We start from the raw sequence: 25,010 nt of genomic DNA, 5'->3' as shown, positions 1-25,010 counted from the left end.
ATCCCAAAGTGGACATCTCAATATAAATATTATTGTCCTAGTAGATATCATTTGCTAAAAGCTGTAGTAAGCTTATCTACATAACAGACTTGTATTTCTTTTAATCATTCTTGAGTGTATGTTTAGTATGTGAATAGGTTACCAATATCAAAAGAAATCAGACAAGTGTCTGTTAGCTGATTCATTCCTATAAGGATGCTCCTAGTTCTGTTTATTCCAATTCAGGTCAGACAGTTGAAAAATACTTGGTAAATTAACATGATTCTTTTATGAGAGCAATAAGAAATTATTTATTTGTGATTTTAATAAAAACATTACATTCAATAAAAACATTACCTCGAGTGTAGTATATTTTTAACTGGAAGAGTGTTGAGAAATCTCTATTATTAATTCCACAAATAAAAGTGCATACTTCGGCAGGCAGTGGCTACAACAGTATAAAAAAGCATATTCTTGTATTTCTAAATTAAATAGCTTACTGGTCTTCCTTAAAGTGTGATTTGTCCTTGGTTAAGGAAATAGGTGGTAAGGAAATAGATATTATTTTTGCATATGAACAGCTAGATTTTTACCTGCCTCCTAGTTTGTGTGTCTGGTATAGACCTATACTCTTCAAAGTAGATCACACTTTTTGATTCGTCACTCTCAGACATTATTATCATCATCATTATTATTTTCCCAAGTATTACTTTATTTTATTTGGATAAACTTTGAGGGTAAAGTAGTTAGGAATATGACCCTTGATAAATGACTGCAAATGGATTTTGAAAATTGAGAGTGAATTAGAAATGCTCTGTTAGTTTTTAGTTTTGCCTTGAGACCAGAGGTATTCTAATTTCACATCAGAATGAGCCAGAGCCACAGATTACTGAGAAACAGCCAAAGTTCTTATCTCATTTGTCATATATACAAAGGACCTCATGGTACACAAGGTAGTATAGAAGAGTGATATTAGACTCTTTGAATCAGGAAACCAAGGTCTGTTTTAAAGCTAATAAAGTGTGTGACTTTGTAAAGGTCATTTGACATCTCTGAGTTACATTTTCTTCAGATGACAAGACTAAATATTAATTGGATCAAGTCTCTTTCGACTCTGATTGTGTGAATACTAGCTTATACTCTTCTGTTAATCAAAACTGTCATTTTCAAAGATTGTTGTTAGTCTGATATTTCTAGTAATCACTAGTAATCATCTTTTCTATAATATTAATGTCACTGGAAATTATTGATAGTTGTCATACTACTGTTTCTCTGGAAACAAGGGGAACAGAGAATTTCTACTTGAAAATTTGGTTCTTTATGTGAACTAGACCAGATACTGAAAGTAATCCACTGAAACCACATGCTTACCCAATTTGTGTTGTACAATTGAGGTCACAACTTAATAGTGCGAGCAAGATAATTAAATCACTACTCATTGAGGGCCTACTTTTCCATGCCAATTGAAGGAAGCATTTTCCTTTGTTCAGAGTTGGTTTGTAGGTATTAATTAATGAAGCAGGTTAATTATCCAACCTTTTCTTAGTATTTCCCTGCAGTTCTTGTAGTATCTTTGGGGCAACATAATGTCTATTTGTTTAAATGGTTGTTAGAACTTTGTGGCCAAATGTCTTTTCAGTTCCATGAAATTTTATTTTATTTTTTTTGTGCTGGGGATTGAACTCAGGTGCACTCAACCACTGAGCCACATCCCCAGCCTTATTTTGTATTTTATTTAGAAACAAGGTCTCAACTGAGTTGCTTAGTGCCTTGCTTTTTGCTGAGGCTGGCTTTGAACTCTCCATCCTCCTGTCTCGGCCTCCCGAGCCACTGGGATCACAGGCATCTGCCACCATGCCTGGCGAATTTTTTTAATATGTTACCTGAATTTCACATTTATCAATTTATAATAGTTCTCAGGCATGTACTCAAAACAAACTTTTCACTCTTCTCTGCATTTAGAAGCATGTTTAAAGGGTTAACAATAGAATGTCTCCTTAAAGGAATATTTATTTCTAAAGCTTTATGTAAGCTTAACTATTAAATCATCTAGTATGTCTATTATTTAAAATTAGTTTATTGAGCCAGGTACAGTGGCACATACCTGTAATCCCTGTGGCTTGGGAGGCTAAGGCAGGATAATCAGACATTCAAAGCCAGCCTCAGTAAAAGCAAGGCACCTTGCTGAGACCCTGTCTCAAATAATTACAAAATAGGGCTGGGGATGTAGCTCAGTGGCCAAGTGCTCCTGAGTTCGATCCCTGGTACCACCCCGCAAAAAGTTTCATTTATTGATTGCTTGTGCATTTTGCTGTTATCAAATGTTAAAAATAAATATTTGTCTTATGATTTCTGATTAATAGTTGGATTTCTGTGTTGATTTATAGAATATTAAAATGTGATATATTTATGTTTCAAAAGAATACCAAAGAATAATTTTTGGTAACTTTTTATTTTTGTGTAACTTAAGAATTAAAGAAAACTTTTAGGAATATTAAAAGTAACTCCTGTAAACTCTTTAATGTTGGTAAATAACCCTTGAAAACCCTTTAATCAGAACCTGTTACAGTTTAGATATGCAGTGTTCCCTAAAAGCTCATGTGTGAGAGAATTTTCAGAGATGAAATGATTAGAATATAAGAGGTTTATCCACTGATAAGGATTAATTGGGCAGTACCTGTTGTCATGTAGGGTCTGGCTGGAGGAAGTAGAACACTGGGGCTGTGCCTTTGTGTTTTAGATTTTGTCCTTGGGTGAGTGCAATTTCCTGCCATGGTTGCCATGTTCTGAGCTGCTTTCCTCAACTATACCTTTCCTCTCTCTACTATATCCTTCCTCCCTGATGTTCTGCCTCACCTCAGACTCAGGGTCATGGGGTTGACAGACTGGTTGACTGAACCAGCCAAAATAAACTTTTTCTCCTCTACATTGATCTTGTTGGGTGTTTTGTTTATAGCAATTCAAAAGCTGACTAAAACACCCATCAGTTGTTTAGTTTTTGTCCTGTTGGCTTTATTCCATCCATCTATCTGTGTGTTTTTTTCCCGAAGCATTTGAGAATGAGGTGTGCACATCTCTTCTTCATTCTGAATACTTTAGTATGTACTTATTAAAAACAGCAGGACTGGGGATGTGGCTTAGTGTCAGAGCATATGCCTAACATGCGTGATACTGTAGGTTTGATCACCAGCACAGCAAAAATAATTAAATATATTTAAAAAGAACAATAGTACATATTACTAAGCATAGTTATTAAACTTTTAATAGATTGTAATCTATTGTTATTAATTTTTTTGATGCTCAAATAATCTCATACTTGGACAGTAGGAGGAGGTCTTTCAATCTAGCTCCTATATTCTTTTGACATATCTCCATTATTCCTTGAGTACTTCCTTACTGGGTCAAGAAAATATTTCATGCTTAACTTGTATACGTCCTGCCTTACCCCTCAGATGAACTATTTATCCATGGTTCCTTTTAGAGAACTATGGTGATTAAAAGGTAGATACACTCATTACTCTTGTATTATTGCTGCTTATTTCTCTCAGTGTAGAGTTGGAAATAAGTCCTCCCCCACATCTACCAAATCTATTGGTTTATAGTAGGGGAAGGAGAATCTACTCACCCCCAACCCCCAACCACTCCTGGTTCTTATATGGGCTCTTTGGTTGGATTAACCAAATTAACACAATAATTTATTAACAAGAGAAAAGCACACTAGTTTTATTAATTTTACATGTACAAGAGAGTGAAGTCAAAATAAATGACCAATTGACCAATTGATGTTTATTTGCATTTTAGATGCAGAACAATAAATTTGTGAAGAAGTTATAAGACAAATAAATATCTGGACTAGGGTAGTAAATTCTGGGGATGGTACTAAGAGGTATATGGGGGCTAGGGTAGAAGCTAGTGGAAGATAAATGTTACTTTGAAGAGTTTTTTTTTTTAATATTTATTTTTAAGTTGTAGTTGGACACAATACCTTTATTTTATTTATTTATTTTTATGTTGTGTTGAGGATGGAACTCGGGGCCTCATACGTGCTAGGCAAGCACTCTACCGATGAACCACAACCCCAGCCTGAAGAGGCATCCTTTCTTTGTTGAGGGTCTAAGGAGGAAAGCATTTCACCATTAAGTATGATTTTTCCCGTGTTCAGTCTCCTTCCAAATGTTTTTATTGGATTGAGGAGATACCATCCAATCCTAGTTGAAGATTTGTGTGTGTGTGTGTGTGTGTGTGTGTATGTACACAAGAGGTGCTCAACCACTAAGCCACATCTCCTACCCTTTTTTATTTTCAGACAGGATCTCGCTAAGTTGTTTAGGGCCTTGCAAGTTGCTGAGGCTGGCTTTGAAATTGTGATCCTCCTGCCTCAGCTACAGGCATGTGCCACTGTACCCTGTGAGGATTTTTAATCATGAATGGGTGTTGGGTTTTGTGAAAGGCTTCTTTTACCGCTGTTTAGATAAGCATATAATCTTTTTGCTTTTAATGTGGTGACTTACAGTGATTCATTTCTGAAAGCTGAAACTGTCCTTTCATGACTGGGAAAAACCTGTTTTATGAAATAATTTATGTAGGTTTATTATTCTTCCTTAAATGTTGGTTAGAATTCATCAGTGAAACCATCTGGTTTTCTTTGTAAGACAGTTTTGATGATGAATTCAATTTGTTTAGTAAATATGAAGTTACTGAGATTTTCTATTTCATTTTGTTTGATTATCATGACTTGTCCTTTCAAGGAATTTTTTAGTTCATCTAAAAATTATTGTGAAATTTATTGGTATAAAGTTGTTCATAATATTCCTTTATTTTTCTTTAAATGTCTTTTATATCTGTAGTTATCCCTGATTTCATTCTGACATTGGTGATTATCTTGTTTTTTTTTTTAAAGAGTTTTGCTAGAACTTATCAATTGTATTAATTTTTGGTGATTAACTTTGGACTTTAATTTTTTTCTCTATTCCTTTTTATTTTATTGATTTCCACTCTATATTATTTTCTGTTTCTGCTTCCTTTTTCTGCTGTCCCCTACCCCCTTACTTTGGCTTTATTTCTAGTTTCTTTTAAAGAAGTTTTAAAACCACTTTTTTTTTTTTTTGGTGTCCCTCAAATTTTGATATATTTTTGGTATTCAGTTCAAAATAATTAAAACAAACAATTTTTTTGTACTTGTAGATTGGACAGAATGCCTTAATTTTATTTGTTTATTTTTATGTGGTGCTGAGGATAGAACCCAGTGCCTCACTCATGCTAGACAAGTGCTCTGCCACTGAGCTACAGCACCAGCCCTCAAAATAATTTTTTTTTCATTTTGTGTTCTTCTTTGACCATTATTTAGAAGTATGATGTTTAATTTGCAAATACTTAGATACTTTTTTAGATGTTATATCGATTTTTTAAAAAATTAAGTAATTAATTTTAATTAGATATATATAACAGCAGAATGAATTTTGATTCATTGTATACAATTGCAGCACAATTTTACATTTCTATGGTTGTACATGATGTAGTGTCACACCATATGTGCAGTCATACATGTACCTAGGATAATGATGGCCATCTCATTCCACTATCTTTCTTGCCCTCACTCACCTTCTGTCCCCTTTTTCCCCTTTGTCCAATCAAAGTTCCTCCATTTTCCCCATTCCTCCCCCCTCCCTGTTATAGATCAGCATTCACTTATCAGAAAGAACATTTGGCCTTTGGTGTTTTGGGATTGGCTTACTTTGCTTAGTATGATATTCTCCAACTCCATCCATTTACCTACATGTGCCATAATTTTATTCTCTTTTAATGATGAGTAATATTCCATTGTGTATATATGCCACAGTTTCTCTATTCCCTTCATCTATTGAAGGGCATCTAGGTTGCTTCCACAGTTTAGCTATTATGAATTGAGCTGCTATGAACACTGATGTGGTTGCATCACTATAGTATTTTAAGTCCTTTGGGTATAGAACGAGGAGTGGGATAGCTGGGTAAAATGGTGGTTCCAGTCCAAGTTTTCTAAGGAATCTCCATACTGCTTTCCAGATTGGTTGTACCAATTTTCTGTTCCACCAGCAATGTATGAGTGTGCCTTTTCCCCCATGTCCTCACCAACATTTACTGTTGTCTGTATTCTTGATAACTGCCATTCTGACTGGCATGAGATGAAATCTTAGTTTTGATTTGCATTTGTCTAATTGCTAGATGCCGCAGTCTGGCTGGGCACAAAATCAGGAGCCACCACACAGCTTGTAGATTCAAACAGCAACTCTTTATTCCCGAACTCACACCAGCCGTCTACAATCACGTTCTGGGGAAATCCACGTTCTCTGCCCAAATCCACCCCCACTGGGCTTCTGTCTCCCAAAAAATACTGTCTGAATCCCGTGAGAACTCAAGGGGAACTGAGGCAGCAGGATACGCCCTATTCCCAGCAGGAATAACCTTAAACCTGGAACCACCCTAAACCTGGATAGTCCTAAACCGGGAACACCCTAAACCCGGATCCGTCCTGGTCCTTGAGCAAGGTCACCTTAGATGCAATGTCACTGCAAAATGTCCTATTTCCACGAGTCCTTCCACTAAGCAACATGGGGTACGCTGGCAAGGAAATTGTCATACCTACTTGGCTAATGGCTCCCAGCAGCTAGAGATGTTGAACATTTTTTCACATATTTGTTGATGAATGTATGTCTTCTTCTGAGACGTGTCTGTTCATCTCCTTAGCCCATTTATTGATTGGGTTGTTTGCTTTTTTGGTGTTAAGTTTTTTGAGTTCTTTATATATCCTGGAGGTTAGTTCCATATCTGACGTGTGGCGAAAATTTGCTCCCAAATTGTAGGCTCTCTGTTTACCTCATTGAATATTTCTTTTGCTGAGAAGCAGCTTTTTAGTTTGAGTTCATCCCTTTTATTAATTCTTGGTTTTATTTATTGCACTTTAGGAGTCTTATTAAGGAAGTCAGGGCCTAATCTGCTATGATGAAGATTTGGGCCTAATTATGGCCATTTTGACAATATTAATTTTCCCTATCCAGGAACATGGGGGATCTTTCCGTCTTCTAAGGTCTTCTTCAACTTCTTTCTTTAGTGTTCTGTAGTTTTCATTGTAGAGGTCTTTTCACCTCTTTTGTTAAGTTTGATTCTCAAGTATCTTATCTATCTATCTATTTATTTTTTGAGGCTATTGTGAATGGGTAGTTTTCCTAATTTCTTTTTCAGAGGATTCATCACTGATGTATAGAAATGCATTTGATTTATGAATATTGATTTTATATTCTGCTACTTTGCTGAATTCATTAATTAATTCTAGAAGTTTTCTAGTGAAGTTTTTTTGGATCCTCTAAGTATAGAGTCATGTTGTCAGCAAATAATGGTAGTTTGAGTTCTCTTCCTCTCTGTATCCCTTTAATATCTTTAGTCTGTCTAATTGCTCTGGCTAGAGTTTCAAGGACTGTTGAATAGAAGTGGTGAAAGGGCATCCCTGTCTTGTTCCAGTTTTTAGAGGGAATGCTTCTGATTTTTCTCCATTTAGAATGATGTTGGCCTTGGGTTTAGCATAGATAGCTTTTACAATGTTGAGGTATGTTCCTATTATCCATGGTTTTTCTAGTGTTTTGAATATGAAAGGGTGCTATATTTTGCCAAATGCTTTATCTACATCAATTGATATAAGTCTATTGATGTGAGAATTATATTTATTGATTTCCATATGTTGAACCAACCTTGCGTCCCTGGAATGAACCCCACTTGATCTTGGTGCACTATTTTTAAAATGTTTTTGTATGTGATTTGCTAGAATTTTACTAAGAATTTTTGCATCAATGTTAATCAGGGATATTGGTCTGAAATTTTTTTTCCTTGATGTGTCTCTTCTTGGTTTTGATATCAGGATGATACTAGCTTTGTAGATTTGATTTTGGAAGGGTTCCTTCCTTTTCTGTTTCATGGAATAATTTGAGGAGTGTTGGCATTAATTCTTCTTTGTAGGTTTTATAGAACTCAGCTGTGAATCCGTCTGGTCCCGGGCTTTTCTTGGTTGGTAGGCTTTTGATGGTATATTCTATTTCCTTGCTTGAAATTGATCTATTTAAATTGTGTATGTCCTTTTGACTCAGTTTGGGTTGATCATATGCCTCTAGAAATTTGTCAGTGTCTTCGAGGTTTTCTTTTACTGGAGTATAAATTTTCAAAATAGTTTCCAATTGTATTCTGTATTTCAGTAGTGTCTGTCGTGAAATTTCCTTTTTCATCAAAAATTTTAGTAATTTGAGTTTTCTCCCTCCTTCTTTTCGTTAGAGTGCCTAATTTTATTTATTTTTTGAAAGAACCAGCTTTTTATTTTGTCAATTTTTTGAATTATTTCTTTAGTTTCAGTTTCATTGATTTCTGCCCTGTTTTTATTGTTTCCTGTCTTTTACTTTTGGTGTTGGTTTGTTCTTCTTTTTCTAGGGCTTTGAGCTGTAATGTCAGGTCATTTTTTCATTGACTTTTCCTTCTTTTAATGAATGAACTCCATGCAATGAAATTTCCTTTTAGCACTGCCTTCATAGTGTCCCAGAGATTTTGATAAGTTGTATCGGAGTTCTCATTTACCTCTAAGAATTTTTTTTTAATCTCCTCCCTGGTGTCTTCTGTTATCTATGCATCATTCAATAGTGTGTTGTTTAGTCTCCAGGTGTTGGAGTAGCTTCTTTTTAAAATTTTATCATTGATTTCTAATTTCATTCCATTATGGTCTGGGTAGTATCTCTGAATCTAATCCCATTTTATTTTTATTTTTTGAGCCCTGTAACTTGCAAATGCTAGGCAAGTGCTCAACCACTTGATATCCCTATCTCATTTTAAAATTTTATTTTGAGACAGAGTGTTGCTAAAATTCTCATACTGACTTGGAACTTGTGATCCTCCTGCCACAGCCACCCAAGTGCCTAGGATGAGCCAACATGCTTTTGGGTTTTTATGGAGGCTTTCTTACATAGGCATAATTGGTTAAGTTACTGACCATTGATTATCAACTTACCCTTCAGCCCTTCTGCCTGGATTGGAGGTTGGGGAGTTGGGACTTTCATGCCTGTGCTTTCCAGTTACCAGCCCCCATCCTGAAGCTATCTAGGGCCCCAAGGCATCCGTTACATCACTATCATACATATTAAAGTCACTTTTATGGATATAGAGATTCCAAGGGTTTTTCAAGGAAAGGGTGCATCTCAATAAAAACAAAACAAAACAAAAAAACCTCTTCTGATTCTGTTCATGAATGAGAGGCAAAACTGATTTGACCATGATTTTGAAAACAAATTTGCTTGGCCCAATTTCTATTGTCCATAGGAACCATAAGGATTTGAAAACATCATCAGATCTAAATGTTTAAAGCAGGGCAGTTAGTACAAATTTATAAGTAGGACTTCTGTTAGCTTATGCCATAGACATCACCCAGCCACTTGTATAATATGTATATATAGTTACAGTGCTAAATGGCTAACAGCAGATTTTTGAGAGAGTGCTGCATCAGTAAAGTGTCAGTTGCCACCTCAGTCTCCCTGATTTATAGGTTCCTGACATTGTCTGTATTCCTTTCTCTTGTTTTTGCCTCCCATCGGGTGAACTTTTTATGTACAGATATTTTGTAATATATTAAATTTTTTTCATTCAGTTTGTAAAAATGGAAAGTGGAGATAGGAAAATTAAATATTTCCTGTTAATACACACACACACACACACACACACACACATATATATATATATATATATATATATTTTTTTTTTTTTTTTAAGAATGTATATATATATATATATATATATTTGAAGAATATGAATATATATATATATTCTTCAAAACTCTTCAAAGTAACACTTATCTTGCACTAACTTCTACCCTGGCCCCCCTATATCTCCTAGTCACATTCCTAGAATTTACTACCCTAGTCCAGATATTCATTTGTCCTATCACTTCTTCACAAACTTATTGTTTTGTGTCTAAAAGAAAAGAAACTGTGATGGAAGCCAGATATATATTTCACAGGCATTGTTAACTTGGTTTTACTCAAACTTTAAACTCTTATCTTCCCTGTAGTGTGCAGCAGCTGAAATCACTGCTCCTGTCTTTGTGCTTCAAGTTGTTGCTCTCTACTGTGCTCTCTGGACTCTCTGCTCTACATCCTGTGCACATGCAGATCAGGGTCAGACCAGGAAGTTTGTAATACTCTTTCTGCTCCTGTGGCTTCCTCCTCACCAGGATTTTCTTTCTTTTTCTTTAGCTGGTTTCTTAGCTCAAAACTCCATATGCTAACTTGTTGAACCATAAGATTAGGACTTTGGTTTTCTGATTTGTGTTTCAGCTTCCTTGGGCTTATTGGACTGAGTATTCTCTTAGATGAAAATTGAGTGTCCAGTTGAGTGATTTTGAAGTTCTCTGAAGTAGTATTGTAACCTTTATATTCATCTTGAAACTTACCTGAGAATATTTTTACTTGTTTTTTTTTTTTAAAACAGCTTTATTCACATACTGTGAAATTCACTCATTTAAAGTGTACAGTTCACTGCTCTTTAATACAACAAAGCTGTGCAGCCATCACCACAATAAATTTTAGAACTTTATCACTACATGAAGAAATCCCATAGTCATAAGTACTTAGTCTCTATTTCTCCCACCTATACTCCTTTTTTTTGACCCCTTGGCAACTGCTAATCTTTCTGTCTGTGGATTTGCCATTCCAGATATTTGTGCATCAATGGAATCATTAAATATGTGGTCTTTTACAACTGGTTTCTTTCAATTTGCACAATATTTTCAATGTTAATGTATTTTGCAGCATGTATCAGTAATTTCTTTCCTTTTTTTAATGCCAAATAATATTCTATTGTATGAATGTTCCACATTTATATATATACTTTTATCAAGCAGTGGACTTGGATTGATTCTACTTTTTGACTATTATTAATACTGCTAAGAACATTCAAGAAGAAGTTTTTGTATGGATACACAATTTTTTTTTTCTCTACCTAGTAGTAGAATTGGTGAGATTATAGTAAATCTTATGTTTAGCCTTTTTGAGGAACTGCCAACTATTTTCCAAAGTGGTTGCATATTTTACATTCCCACCAGCAATATACAAGCTTCCAATTTTTCCATTTTCTTGCCAATTCATTATTACTGAGCCTTTTTGATAGCCATAAGAGTATGGATATGAAGTGGTATCTTATTCTAGTTTTGATTTGCATTTCCCCATTTGCTAATTATATTGGAAATCTTTTCCTGTGATTTTTGGCCATTTTTTGTGTCTCCTGCAGAGAAATCTCTGATTTTAGAAATGGGCAAAGGATCAAACAAACATTTCTCCACAGGAGACATAAAATAACTACATTAAATTTTCCTATCTATGCCTTTTCATTTATTAGGTCTTTAGTTTCTTTCAACAGTGATTTGTATCTCTTCTGTAAAATTTAATCCTGAATATTTTATTCATTTTAATGCTACAATATTTGTATGTTTTACTCATGACTTTTTAAAAAATATGTATCTCACTTCTAATATTTTTCCTAATTCCTCTCTCCCCTTTCTTATCCTGTATTGTTACTTCTGTTCCTTATTCCAGCATTCCTTTGATAGCATAAAATGTTTAGAAAATTTTGACTTTTTTCTTGACGTAGAGCATGTTTATTTTATATCAGGAACTCCATGACAGATACTGGAAATATAGAATCGATTAAACATTTTGTGTTGTCAAAAAGATACAAATACATCATCTCAGATTTAACCTAGTAACTATTATAATTATGTAGCAGTATCATGAAAGGAGTCTAGAAGGGTCTCTCTTACAGAAGGTAACATTTAAGCTTGACTCAAAATATTAAGGGTTTTTTTTTTTTAAATATGTGACAGCAGAATGCATTATATTATAATTCTTATTACACATATAGAGCACAATTTTTTATATCTCTGGTTGTATGCATGATATATTCACACCAATTCGTGTCTGCATTCCTGTACTTCGGATAATAATGATCATAACATTCCACTATCATTGCTCTATCACTGAACTACAACCCCATCCCGAATGGTTGGCTTTTGATTCTGATAGAAAAATTCTTTTTGATTTAGGGGCTGCTATGGGATAGGACAGGACTCAAGAGAACCTGGAATTGTCTCATTGTTTTTTCTGAATGACTGGTAATGCTGTTGTTTTGTTTGAGCTAAAGAAATGGGCATGATGATTACATTTTATCCTAAGCCATTTCTCCAGAGGAAGTCGGGTATTTTTACTTTGTTCAAAATCCCAGCTTTCTAAGCACATAGTCATTCTGGCATGGACAGAATCAAATCTTACTGGTATAAATACAGGTATGGTCTGAGGGACTCATGAATTATAAAGCCACTCTCAATTACTTGAAAACTCCAAGGATTTAAAATCTGTTTCCTAGAAATAGGGACTAAAGCCAAACACCTGATTATATAATGTAATCCAAACTCATTTAGCTCTCTTCTGGCATTCATCTCCTAATTTCTATGTATTTTTTGATCTAATCTGCCATTTCCTGATAGTTAATTTTAGACATTAGCTATCAATCTCCTATTATAGTATATAAAATATGATCACTTCCTTTCCCTTTTTGCTACTCTCTCCTGTTCCCAAACACTTATCTGCCGATTGTGGCCATATTACAACTTTGGTTAAACCAGTGGTCAATTCCTTCAATACTAGCGCTCTATAAACCTTGTTTCTTTTGAATTTTTTGAAGGTTTAAAAGAGCACTTATTTTTGTATTGTTTCCTTTTCATGATATCAAAAAATTTTCTCTCAGCAGATGTTAATTTTTGATCAAATTCTATAATACTTCTGTTGTCTCCCCACCCCACTTTCTTTTACCTGCTGTATTTAACTAGGGCTGCCTTACCAATGGACCATAGGCTAGCTAGAGCTAGCATAAGTAAATGTATTTTCTCACATTTCTGAAGACTAGAGTTCAATATCAAGGTATGGGAAGGGTTGTGACTCCTAAGGCCTCTTTCCTTGGCTTGTAGATGGCCATCTTTTCCCTGTGTCCTCATATGATCTTCCTTCTGTGCATCTCTTCCCTCTGTGCATATCTTTCCTCTCTGCATTTCTTATAAGGATACCAGTCAATTGGATTAGTGTTCACCCTAATGACCTTTTTTCACCTATATTACCTCTTTAAAGGACCTATCTCCAAATATAGTCATATTCTGAGATATAGGGGGGAGTTAGGATTTTAACATGATGAATTTTGGTGATGGGTAGGGGATGACAGTTCAGCCCATATAATAAATACCTGTAGTATCTGTTTCTTCTAGATCTTGTTTTTGTTTTTCTTCCATCTCTACTTTAAATATATTTCTTGACTCTCTATCTTGTCTTTGGTTGTCCTTTCATATTTTATAATGATACTGTTGACAGATGATTTGATTTAGTATGTATGTGGGCAGAGGTTGCCCATAAACAGCTTTTCCCTTAGGAGTATGAGGGCAAGAGATCCTTTCTTATGTGTCAGAATCTTTGGGTCTTTTTTTCCTAGGGCTCTGTTTCCTGGACAGGGTGGAGCTGGGTGCGGAGGGCTCACATACCTGTTGGTAGTCGTGTGTCCTGAGGAGTCCTTCAGGTTGCTTGCACAAATTCACACTAATTCCTGGTTTTAGCTTTTGCCACCCCTTTCACACTCCTCTTGTGCTGGTGGTCCCTCAGTCCTGGTCTTCTTACTTGTTTTCTTTAGAAATTAAACTTCTAATTCTCTTGTCTGATTGTGCAAGATGAAGACAAGGGCCAGAATGTCTGACTTCATAGTAAATATAACAAGGGAGTTCTCACTGATTATTCTATCTAATCTTTACAATGTGTATATGAAACAGATTCAATTATTAGCTTTATTTTGCTCACAAACCCCCAAAGGTTTAGAACAGAATTAGTAAATTAGGATTGGAATAGACTGTTTGACCCCACAAACTGCACTTTTACCAACTCTGGCTATATTTATCAAATTTGTACTTCTGCCTATACATCTACACTATAGGTTTTGTAAAAATATCAATATATAAATTTCAACACATTATAAAAGAGTTATTCTACTGCATATAACACAAAGTTAAATTCAATACACTTATGAGAATATAAGTGTATTTTAATTTTTATGATTATTTTAAAAAATATTTATTTTTTAGTGGAAACAATATCTTTATTTTTTTATTTTTATGTGGTGCTGAGGATTGAGCCCAGTGCCTCACAAATGGTAGGCAAGCACTCTACCTCTGAGCCACAACCCCAGCCCCAATTTTTATGATTATAATTAATCAGAATATCTTTCTTAAACAACTTTGAGAACAGAGTATGGAATCCAGAATAATTTCTACTATATATATTTGGAATTCAGGGGCATAGAACTAAATAGTGACATTCAGATTCTGTCTGCCATTATGTTTAAAATGCTTAGAACTAAACTAAGGGCTAATTTTCTGATATATCTTGCTGTATTAACTAGATTCCTTAGAAACCTTAATGTTCATTAGATATGAACTGATAGGCTGAAAAATTCAAAACTACATGTTTTTAGACTGTTTTTTTATATTTTAGTACTGAATGTGTACAATTCTTAGGTTTTTACTCAATGCATATTTCAGATGACACAATCGTTTTTTCTTTTAATAGATTACTTCTGTAACTGGGTCACCAATTAGTTGTACAAAACATAATGTCTCGATCTCGACAACCCCCTCTGGTGACAGGCATTTCTCCAAATGAAGGAATACCATGGACAAAGGTCACCATTAGAGGAGAAAACCTGGGGACTGGCCCCACTGACCTTATCGGTAAGGGCAAAGATTCTATGCTATACCATGGTAGATGGATTTTTATGTTGTATTATTAAAGCAAGATGTGTTATTTTAAAATAGTGAAGGTGACAGGAAAACATCATTTGATCTCTGTAGAATGATCTAAATAAAAATTAAAGAATATTTGGTTGTCTGATTTTTCTATGAATACCATTATTTTATCAAAGCTTATCTATATTGGCTTTCAAAACTTCTCCTTCAGAGAAGTTTTCCACAGCTGAGATTTTGCTTGTTGCTTTGACTTCATCTTTTATGCTTAGATTGCTAAAGAATGGAGGCAAACCATCATTTAAAAAAAATATTAAATGGGTATCAGCAGTAGCCAGGGTAGAGAGCAAATTTTATATATGATTTTATGTCCAGTTAACATTTATTTGTCTGAATTCCAGATGAGGGTATAGAGATGCATTCAGAATGAAGAAGAAAAAGACCCCAGTATGTGCTACTGAATATACATGCTGACTTGCCACATAAAAAATTATTCTAGACTTAAGCATTCTCTGGACTAAGTTCTTAACCAATGAGGGAACTACTGATAAAGTCCTGGAGATTGAATTGGAACTTAACTTTCCTGCATTGTAACTTCTGGTTAATGGATTGGTTTTTGGTCATCTGGAAAACCCTTTGAAAAGAAAGTGAATCAGAGCTCAGCACTGTAAAATAACAATTGAGTTTTATACTTACCAGTTAATTCCTTTTGCTAGTGTTATTTAAATACATTTTATCTCATTTTATATTGTTTTCTGTAATTATAGTTTTTGATTCTTTATTAAAGATCACTTTAAATTTTTCTTACAAAGATAGTCTAATTCAATGGCTTTTTTTTTTTTTTTTGGACATAGCTGAATTCAGATATTTCTTTGCTCAAATAGAAAAAAAACCCCAGAATGCATGGAAATATACCATATAGGTGGAGGTTATGTCTAAAATTTTAACTGGCACTCTTTTGTGAGTGCCAAAACATGATAGTTACAAGCCTATGTAAATTTTAATCTTGATTTAGCTTCAGGCAATGCTATTCTTATTTGACCAAGTGTATATTACTTTCATAAACCTTGCTAGTTCAGCTTTCATCCTGCTTCATGTATTGCCAAGAAACCATTTTTTTAAAAAAGCCAACTTAAACTGCTAAATTTAAGTGTTTTTAACTCAGATGATTTCTACACTAGCCAAGTAAAACATTATAAAAGTACTTTACTTGGAATTCTACAAGTTTCTTTTTTTAAAATGCTATTTTATATCATGGAGCAGATTTTTTAGCTTTTTGTAGGTTAGCAAAAATATGCCTAAGAAATGAAGCTTGTAGATCTTGTAATCATTTTTTATTACATGATATTCAGAATGATCTGTTGGAATCTATGTGTAAATTCTTTGCTGGTTATTAATTTTGGGGGTAAAAATATAAATCAGATATTAAATCAGAGGAACCTTGAAAACAGCTATGAGCAGGTGAGTAAGCTCTTATTCTACAGATAGTTTTGTGCCACCTTGTTCTTCATGGTTGCTCATGTAAATGATTTTTAAGACTTTATGTGTATAGGATATCTGAAATTTGCTGCTTTGCTCAGTTTTAATCATGGGATAGTTCTCTAGCAGTGAACTTATATCAGGAATGACCTTTTTTAAAAAATGAAAATACTGTTTATGTTTTTGCATTATGCTCTGACATTTATTGTTATTTTCTTTTCTGAAAAGTTACTGTTTAAGATCATATGAATCTTTTTGATATCATAAAATTTAAAAACATTAAGGTATGTATTGACTTGAAGTTATATTGAAATATCAAAATATCTACCACATTTGTAAGTACATTATAAATGAAAACATTTTCTGCTCGTTTTCAAAAACATATAGACTGATTTACACATGTATAAAGTTACCAGAGCAAGTGTACATTCTATTTATTTTGGGAAGTTGGTTTTGGAGAAGTTTTCAATTTTTTAAATCATTTAAACTTTTCGTAACAAAAATTTATTATTAGAACTGGCGGGGTGGCGCATGCCTGTGAATTGCAGTTGTTCGGGAGGGTGAGACAGGAGGATCCTGAGTTCAAAGCCAGCCTCAGCAACAATGAAGTGCTAAGCAACTCAGTGAGATCCTGTCTCTAAATAAAATACAAAATAGGGCTGGGGATGTGGCTCAGTGTTCGAGTGTTCCTGAGTTCAATCTCTAGTGCCAAAACATGATAGTTACAAGCCTATGTAAATTTTAATCTTGATTTAGCTTCAGGCAATGCTATTCTTATTTGACCAAGTGTATATTACTTTCATAAACCTTGCTAGTTCAGCTTTCATCCTGCTTCATGTATTGCCAAGAAACCATTTTTTTAAAAAAGCCAACTTAAACTGCTAAATTTAANAAAAAAAAAAAAAAATTGATTATCAGGAATGATATCAAGGATATTCTCATTTTGAAAAAAAAAAAAAGCTTTGAATTTTGAGTACATTAAAAAATATCTTCAGAAAATTTAGTCCTAAAGAAACCTTTGAATGTCATTAGGAAAACAAGTTTCTCTATAAATGAATAAATAATGCAATAAATATTGTAGGGGAATACACAAAATTCATTACTTCAAACAATATAAATGTCTTAAAAATGTATCTTTTAGAATTTCTTTATGGTTAATATAACCTTCTTGCTAAATAGTCATTTAAGTTATAAGAAAAGATGGCTTGAATCTCTCCCTTTGTTTTTAAAACCAAATTTGCCATTGGTTGAGGTTTCCCTGGTATCTGATGGGGGGGGACCCCAAAAATAAACATAGCAATTGCCAAATTTGCCTGCTTAGCAATATATAAAGTTAAATAATGAAGGAAAAAAAAGTGTGAAATTGCTGCATTTATGCCACATACATTCTGGTTTATTTTTTCCATAAATATTTATTACCTCCTCTCATTGTGGAAATGAAAAATGTAAAGAAAGTAAGTTATGAGAAGACTGACTAGCCAGGATTGGTGTTCTGCCCTACTCACTACGGTCTTCCAATAGACAGTATTGTTTGCTTATTGCTAAATATTTAATTTATATCCTGTCTGTGAGGGAGGTGATAGATATGAGTTGACGTTTTGCAGATGTTGGTTTATTGGAAAAGTAATGTAGTTAGAGTTTTATTAGGAAAATACTAAGGCAGCATAAACTACCAGTGTAGGAACTGTTAGGCAGATATAAGAAATGATAGAGTAATCAAGTAAAGCCTGAAACATTTCACTAGGTTTATCACACTCTGGGATGTCTTTAAAATAAATAAGATATTCTGTAATATTTTATTCTTTAATAAAGTACTCAGATTAGTTTATTCTGTAACACTAGGCATAATTGAACACTAGAAAAAGCCCTTACTGATGCTTTTCAGGAAGATGGGTTAATATAGAATGTTTTAGGGAATGATCTACGAATTTATTAATATGCTTGAAAAGCATATATCAATAATTAAACTTCTAGTACTAGAAATAATTTTCTTTTTTAACATTTCTGAAAATAATTTAAAATTCTCATAGTCTAAGTAGTCTGGAATGCCTGGACGTAATTATGGTCCATTATTTATTAATTCCTTTGATAATGCAAGAAATTGAAATATAGTCTAAAAGAAGTCTTAAATTCTAGAGAAAAAACAGAGTGGAAAAAAATCAGCATATACAGCAGTAAACTTACAAATAACATCAAGTATGTTTAATAATAAAAATAACTATTGAACAAGGAAAGGCTATTTCTTTTTTTCATGTAAGACATGTTTAAGGTCTTATCATTGTTCTGTTTATTCCTTTATTTTCAGGATTGACAATTTGTGGACATAATTGCCTTTTGACGGCTGAATGGATGTCTGCGAGTAAAATAGTATGTCGAGTGGGACAAGCCAAAAACGATAAAGGGGACATTATTGTCACAACCAAATCGGGTGGCAAAGGAACCTCAACAGTTTCTTTCAAGCTATTAAAACCTGAAAAAATAGGTAAAACTCTTAGTGATTTTATTCTAAAGGAGAAAATAAAAATTAGTTTCTCTTTTAAAATTTAAATGATAGATTAGTTTAAAATTTACCTACTTTCATATCTCATCAACTTCAATTCAGTATATGTTAATTTTGACAGGAATAGGATCTTGGTAAAAAGTATAATTTTTGGAAAAAATTGCCCATTTGCTGAGCTAAAAGTCAATAAAACCTAAGGCAGATGATGCTCATGAGAGGAATATTATTCCAAGTTATTAACAAAATCTGTTCATTTTACATTTTGTCATACCAGTTTTGGTTCTTAGATTGTGAATACAATGATATTGCTTTTAAACTGTTAAGATTCAAGGTAAAATTGCTTCTTATTTGGCCAGGTAAGCATAGTATTTTCTAAGTAATATTTCCTTTCCCTTCATTTTCCCTACCTTCCAGTCCCAGAAGAAATATTTCCTGACTTGGATCAGTTTTTAGTCCTCCAAATTAATAATAATTATTCTTCTTTGTATCTCATAGCAGTTCACATAATTCTTTTAACACACTCATCTCTTGCTTCCACACATTATCGGTGGTTAAGAACTTAGTCTAAGGATACAGACTTGAATTCTAACATGGGTTATTATTACTACTAGCTACTAGCTGACTTCAGTGCCTAGTTTCTTTGTGGGTAAAAGTATAATGATAATATTACCTACCTCATAGCATTGGGTGAGTTAGAATATAAATCTAAAGTGCTTAACATAGTTCCTTACACAGAAAATTAGTAATGTTAAATGATTGTTCTCATAATTACTTATGTGCAAATCTATCTCCCCTACTAAAATAAGAGTAATTTCATATTCCTTTTTGTAACACTGTTAATGTCTTGCATTAATACCTAAATATTTATATAAAGTAAGGCATAATTAAAACCATGCAGTAGTTCCCTCTGTAGAAAAGTAAATATTTTTGCAAATTATTTTTGTTTTCTATCTTAAATCGTAAAACCTTTCTTCAGTATTATTCTCTGCAAATTCTTTTCATATATATATATATATAAATCCCTTTTATAAATAAAAATTCCTTTTAGGAATTTAAAGAAATTTTCAAAGTTGAATCCATATATATTTACATGTGCACATGTACATACATATGTCATATAAAATATAGTTCTATTTTTAGGTACTTATTTAACATCTTTAAAAGTGTGAAATTAAAGTAGGAACCTGTTTCACAGTTTTTTGGAGGAACTTAATATTTTTTTTTAATTTGTTATATATGACAGCAGAATGCATTACAATTCTTATCACACTTGTAGAGCACAGTTTTTCATATCTCTGGTTGTACACAAAGTAGAGTCACACCATTCATGTCTTCATACATGTACTTAGGGTAATGATGTCCATCTAAATTCAGCATCATTTTATAGCATGTTTATATAGCAGATTAAAAAACAGTAGGTAAAAATACTAATTTTATTCTAGAATGCCCAGCCCAGGACCTAGCACAGAGGAGATGTAATGGTCTATTGACCTGTGCTCCAGAGTGACTGGACTTAAGCATAATCTCAGACAGAGTCCCCATTGTGTCCTGGCAGAACTGTGGGTGCTGAATTAGTAGGTTCACAAAGAGTCATGCAGTGACAGTTTGCCTGGTATTCAAACAGCCTCTATCAGAAAAGCCTCTCCAGCCTCCCCAGCGTTCCCAGCTTTCCTGCAGGGGTGGGTGCAGCTTGCTCTGTGCGCCTGGCTCTTTGCTTCTGCCTTGTTAAACCCAGGGTCCTTGGAGTAGTAACTGCTAAGTCCTGTGCCGAAATGAATGATTGAAGAGTTTAGTCACATTAAGGAAAATGCTATTTTCAGAGTTATGTCTTGCTCACAGGGTTCATGTCCAGTTAGTTTTCCCAGAATAACCTAGTTATTTCCATTACACAAGCCATGTGTTCTTTGGATGTATTTGATTGATTTAATTGTTGGATATTTTGTTGCATTTGACTAATTGGTTTTAGTGTAATATAGAAAAAAAATGTACTGTTCTTTATCACCCAAGACAACTGCAACATTGATAATAATAAAAAGAATGAAAAATAGCGTGGAGCCTCAGCATGGTGGTTTATACTTGTAATCCCAGTGGCTCTGGAGGCTGAGGCAGGAGGATTGTAAGTTCAAAGCCAGCCTCAGCAACTTAGCAAACCCCTAAGCAATTTAGTGAGACCCTGTCTCAAGATTATAAATAAATAAATAAATAAATAGGCTTGGAATATGACTCAGTGGTTAAGTGTCCCTGGATTCAATCCCTGATAGAAAAAAAAAAAGCATGGGATATGTTGTTTTTGTATAACTATTTAAGAGAGCCATGTCCATGTTAATAGAAAAGAAGAAAATATGAAAGAGATTTCTTGAGAGTTTTTAAGAACTATTTAAGAAACATTTTGGATTTCATCTTCATTGAAATGTCCTTAGGTAGCTTGTAGAACTAAGAAGAAACTCAAAATATTAAATATAATTGCATATATATGTGATAATTTTTGAAATTATCATAAGCAAGAAGCTTTTCATTGTATTAATGCTTAATTTGAATGTTTTCTGTCTTAAGTATTTTTCAGCCATTTTCCAAAAGTTTACATGATTCCAAAATATTCTCTTGAATAAAATCAATAATATTTAGCAATGCATAAATAATTGTAGCATTTGTTATTTGTAAAATACATTTGTTTTTGCAGAACACTTTTCTTAGAGGCTTAATTTAATTTGTATTCTCTGTTGAAAAATATACGATGAACTCATAAACTAATGTGTTATTTTTGATTTTTAAAAATTCTTAGTATTTTTAATTAATCCACTAGCCATTAAAAAGAATCCAAGCTATAGGGCTTTCAAATCTTTTAAATTTGATCTTTTAGGCATTTGGTAGTAGGTCTTTAAAAAGTAAAGCAATAAAGCAAGACCTAGAAAATACCTGGGGGAGTTTTTATTTTATTAAGGCTGTGTTCCTCATGTTTGTAGGCATTTTGGATCAGTCTGCTGTGTGGGTCGATGAAATGAATTATTATGATATGCGTACTGACAGGAATAAAGGAATTCCTCCATTGTCCCTCCGTCCTGCAAATCCTCTTGGCATTGAAATTGAAAAGTGAGTATCATCTTGTCTTTGGTTTTCTTTATTCTTCATTTGCTGAAAGTTTTTTTATTTTTTTTATTTAAGGAGAGTCAAATTCTAGAAATGTCTGGAAGCATAGTCGAAGACAACTCAATTGTTTGGAGACGTGTGCTGTTTTCTGAAATTTTGTCTGCTTTGCTAGGGTAAATGTTATAGTTAGTTTAAACTTTTGACAAAACTACCTACCTCTTTAGTTTTTTTGAATTTGCATTTTGTGCAAACAAAAGTCTTAGTATTTTAATAACATACCTTTTTTTGTGGTACTAAGGATTGAACCCAGGGTCTTGCACATTATAGGCAAGATGTCTAGCCTAGATCAATGTAGCTAACAAGCTACCTAGGCAAGCTCTACCCTGAACTATATCCCCAACTCCTAGCTAATATTTTTAATGATGTGAGCATTAATATATTATCCGGAATTGGCAAGTTTAAATATTTAGGTGCTATTTAACGTGAAGATAGAATTTGTAATCTGTCCATTTACTTGATGTTTCTAGAAATATTTTAGAATAATTAGATCCAAAGTGTTTTTTTAAAATTTTTAATTGTAGATGGCTACAATACCTTTATTTTATTATTATTTTTTAATGTGGTGCTGAGGATTGAACCCGGTGCCTCACATATGCTAGGCAAGTGCTATACCACGGAGCCACGACCCCATCTCCCAAATGTTTTTTTATTTCAGTTGTAATTCCTTTCATAAGTCTCACCTCAGTCATCAGAATTATGCCTGGTAGATGATCTTTTTCATGATATTTCATAACCAATTCTGGAATTTTGTTTTCTTAATTCCCTACCACAATGTTTTAGAGTTGCTTCATAAACACTCAGAGAAGGCAACAAGTTTGTTCTATAAATACTTTAGCCATTAGGTTTCTCTAAGATTGGGGAGGATTCTCCACTAAACTATAAATATTCAACCTTCAAGCCTAAACTAGAATATCATTAGTAATTAAACAACAAGCTGTTTTTTCACTATTGGGTTTGTCCTGTGAGAGGGAGGCAGGGCATTTATTTTGGGGACATATCATGTGTTGAAAAACCATGGGGCTTGGCAGCTTTTAGTGAGCTTGGACTTCCTCAAGGTAACATCTTTGAAGCACTTGGGCAGTATGGGTCATTCTATAGCTGTTTTAAGGATTTTAGTGTCCTATTAATTAAGAATTTAAAGATCTAGACAATCTAGAGAAGAATGACAAGAGCCATTTTTTTCTTTTTTTGGCCAGGTGTGTATTTGAGCACACCTGCTTCAACAATTCTGAGAACCAGGCAGGTTCTTTCCAAGACGGCTGTAGAAGTCTGGAGCAGAAGGACCCTTCTAGCTGCTCTTGCTTGACTAAAAGGCATCTTTGTAATGTGGCCCAAAGGAATGCAGAGGCATTGCACACATTTTACAGGTTTAGCCAGTGAGCAAAATTAGGATTCAGTTGGATGTTCACTCTCATAAAATTGTTGTCTTCCTCTTTTATTTTGGCATAGAGACTTGCCTTATTTGTTCTATTGTCTCATGTCCTCTTACCTTTTGACTATGTCTGTCTCTAATGACACTCTTTCTTAATATGTTTTAAGATAATCCTTTGGCAAGATCGGTTATGGCAGTAAGGAATTATGGCACTACAAATGATGAGCTTGCTTAAAATTTTCTTATCTTTCGTCTCTGAGAGGTAGTCTAGTTTGGTCTGGAGCTAAATTTCCTTGACTTGAAACTGGGCTCCACCAGTTACTAGCAGGATGACTTTGAGGAAGTTATTTAGCTTCTCTTTGCCTCTGTTTCCTCAGGTGCACAATGGTTTACCTGTTTCTTAGGACTGTTGTGGAGCTTCAGTGAATAAATGCAGGTAAACATGTAGAACATAGCAGGTGGCTGGTGAATGTCAGTTCATTATTACTGTGATTCTTAGGGACATACATTTTCATTGCTTAGGAAAAGAGGGGTTCTAACTCTGTTGCCCAGGCTGACCTCAAATTCCTGGGCTCCAGTGATCCTTCTGCCTCAGTCTCCTAAGTAGACCACTGCCCACCCCAAGAACCTCTCTTTAATGACTTAAAATTATAGGGTAATGAATTATATTAAAATCTTAAGTAATCTAATGTACACGTATTGAAGAAGTACTTAAATGGGGGTAATATTAAATGTTTATTTTAAGGTATTGCTCAAGTTTCAGTAACATTTGCCTTATTATTAGATAATGTAAAATATTAAAGAATAATTTTTGAAAAAGGTAAAATCTCGACTCTCACATAAAATGAATAGTGAGCTTTTATTTAAATCATTAATTAGTGGGAGAACCAATAAAATGCAAAAAAAAAAAGTTAAAAGGAGTGTTCTGGGAGAGATATAATAGGCAGTGAGGAATAATAAAAGGTGTAAAATGAGGTACTTCTACTGGTAACCAGTTATATCCTCACCTTCCCTGTTTCTGAGGATGGAATCCCTCCTGTCACTGTCAGAGCTCTACACCCTCTGTGTCTCTAACAGAGATGCAAAATTGTCAGTTACAGAGAAAGGCACAGATCCCCCCATAGCATCAGAGAGAGCATTAGGAAGGCACTCCTGAGCCTGGATGAAAGGACATCTGGTAATCTTTTTGTCTAAAAATCTTTTGCCATTTTTTTTTTCCTCCCCAAAGAGCTACTAGAGGTGCCAGTAAGCAAAAAAATGAAAGTAGAAAGAGTATAGAAACCAAGAGGAGAGAATGTTTTTGGTCAGAAAAATGCTTTCCAGGCTTCCCTTTCTTTTAGTTTTTAAAGAAAGTGACAAGAAAGCTACATTTGGTTTATTGAACTCTTACCTCAAAAAGAGAAATCTTTTTTCCTTTTTGGTAGTGATGAGAATCAAACCCAGGGCCTTGCCCATGCTAAGTGTACACTCTACCACTGAGCTATAACCACAGCCTGAATAGAGAAATCTTGTTTTAGAGGAAAAAAGAAAGAAAAGGAAGGGAAAGACAGATTGTAAAATGCTGGTATGGGTTTCATTTTCCTAACTCACTTAATATGTTTTAGATAAAAGCTTTGGTCTCTGTAGAGAAGAGTGTTTCATTCAGATCAGGATCCTTAGTCTCAAAAAAAAAAAAAAAAAAAAAAAAAAAAAAAAAAAAAAAA

At 33.9% G+C, this 25,010-nt stretch overlaps 1 protein-coding gene across 6 annotated transcripts in view; it reads left to right on the top strand.

The window, feature by feature from the left end:
• The window catches only part of Exoc2 (exocyst complex component 2), a 203,983-nt gene that overhangs the window by 30,382 nt on the left and 148,591 nt on the right, over positions 1-25,010 (top strand). For all 6 annotated transcript variants that reach the window (XM_015506131.2, XM_048800480.1, XM_048800481.1 and 3 more), the window contains 3 exons: positions 14,637-14,797; positions 18,594-18,770; positions 21,752-21,878. In XM_015506131.2, the coding sequence (XP_015361617.1) occupies positions 14,680-14,797; positions 18,594-18,770; positions 21,752-21,878 (422 nt within the window). In that variant the 5' untranslated portion in view covers positions 14,637-14,679. The remainder of the gene's footprint in view (positions 1-14,636; positions 14,798-18,593; positions 18,771-21,751; positions 21,879-25,010) is intronic.

This window comes from Marmota marmota, unplaced genomic scaffold, assembly GCF_001458135.2.
Source record: "Marmota marmota marmota unplaced genomic scaffold, marMar, whole genome shotgun sequence".
Lineage (NCBI taxonomy): Eukaryota > Metazoa > Chordata > Mammalia > Rodentia > Sciuridae > Marmota > Marmota marmota.
Note: the sequence above shows the minus strand (reverse complement) of the source record. Positions and strands in the feature narration are given on the sequence as shown.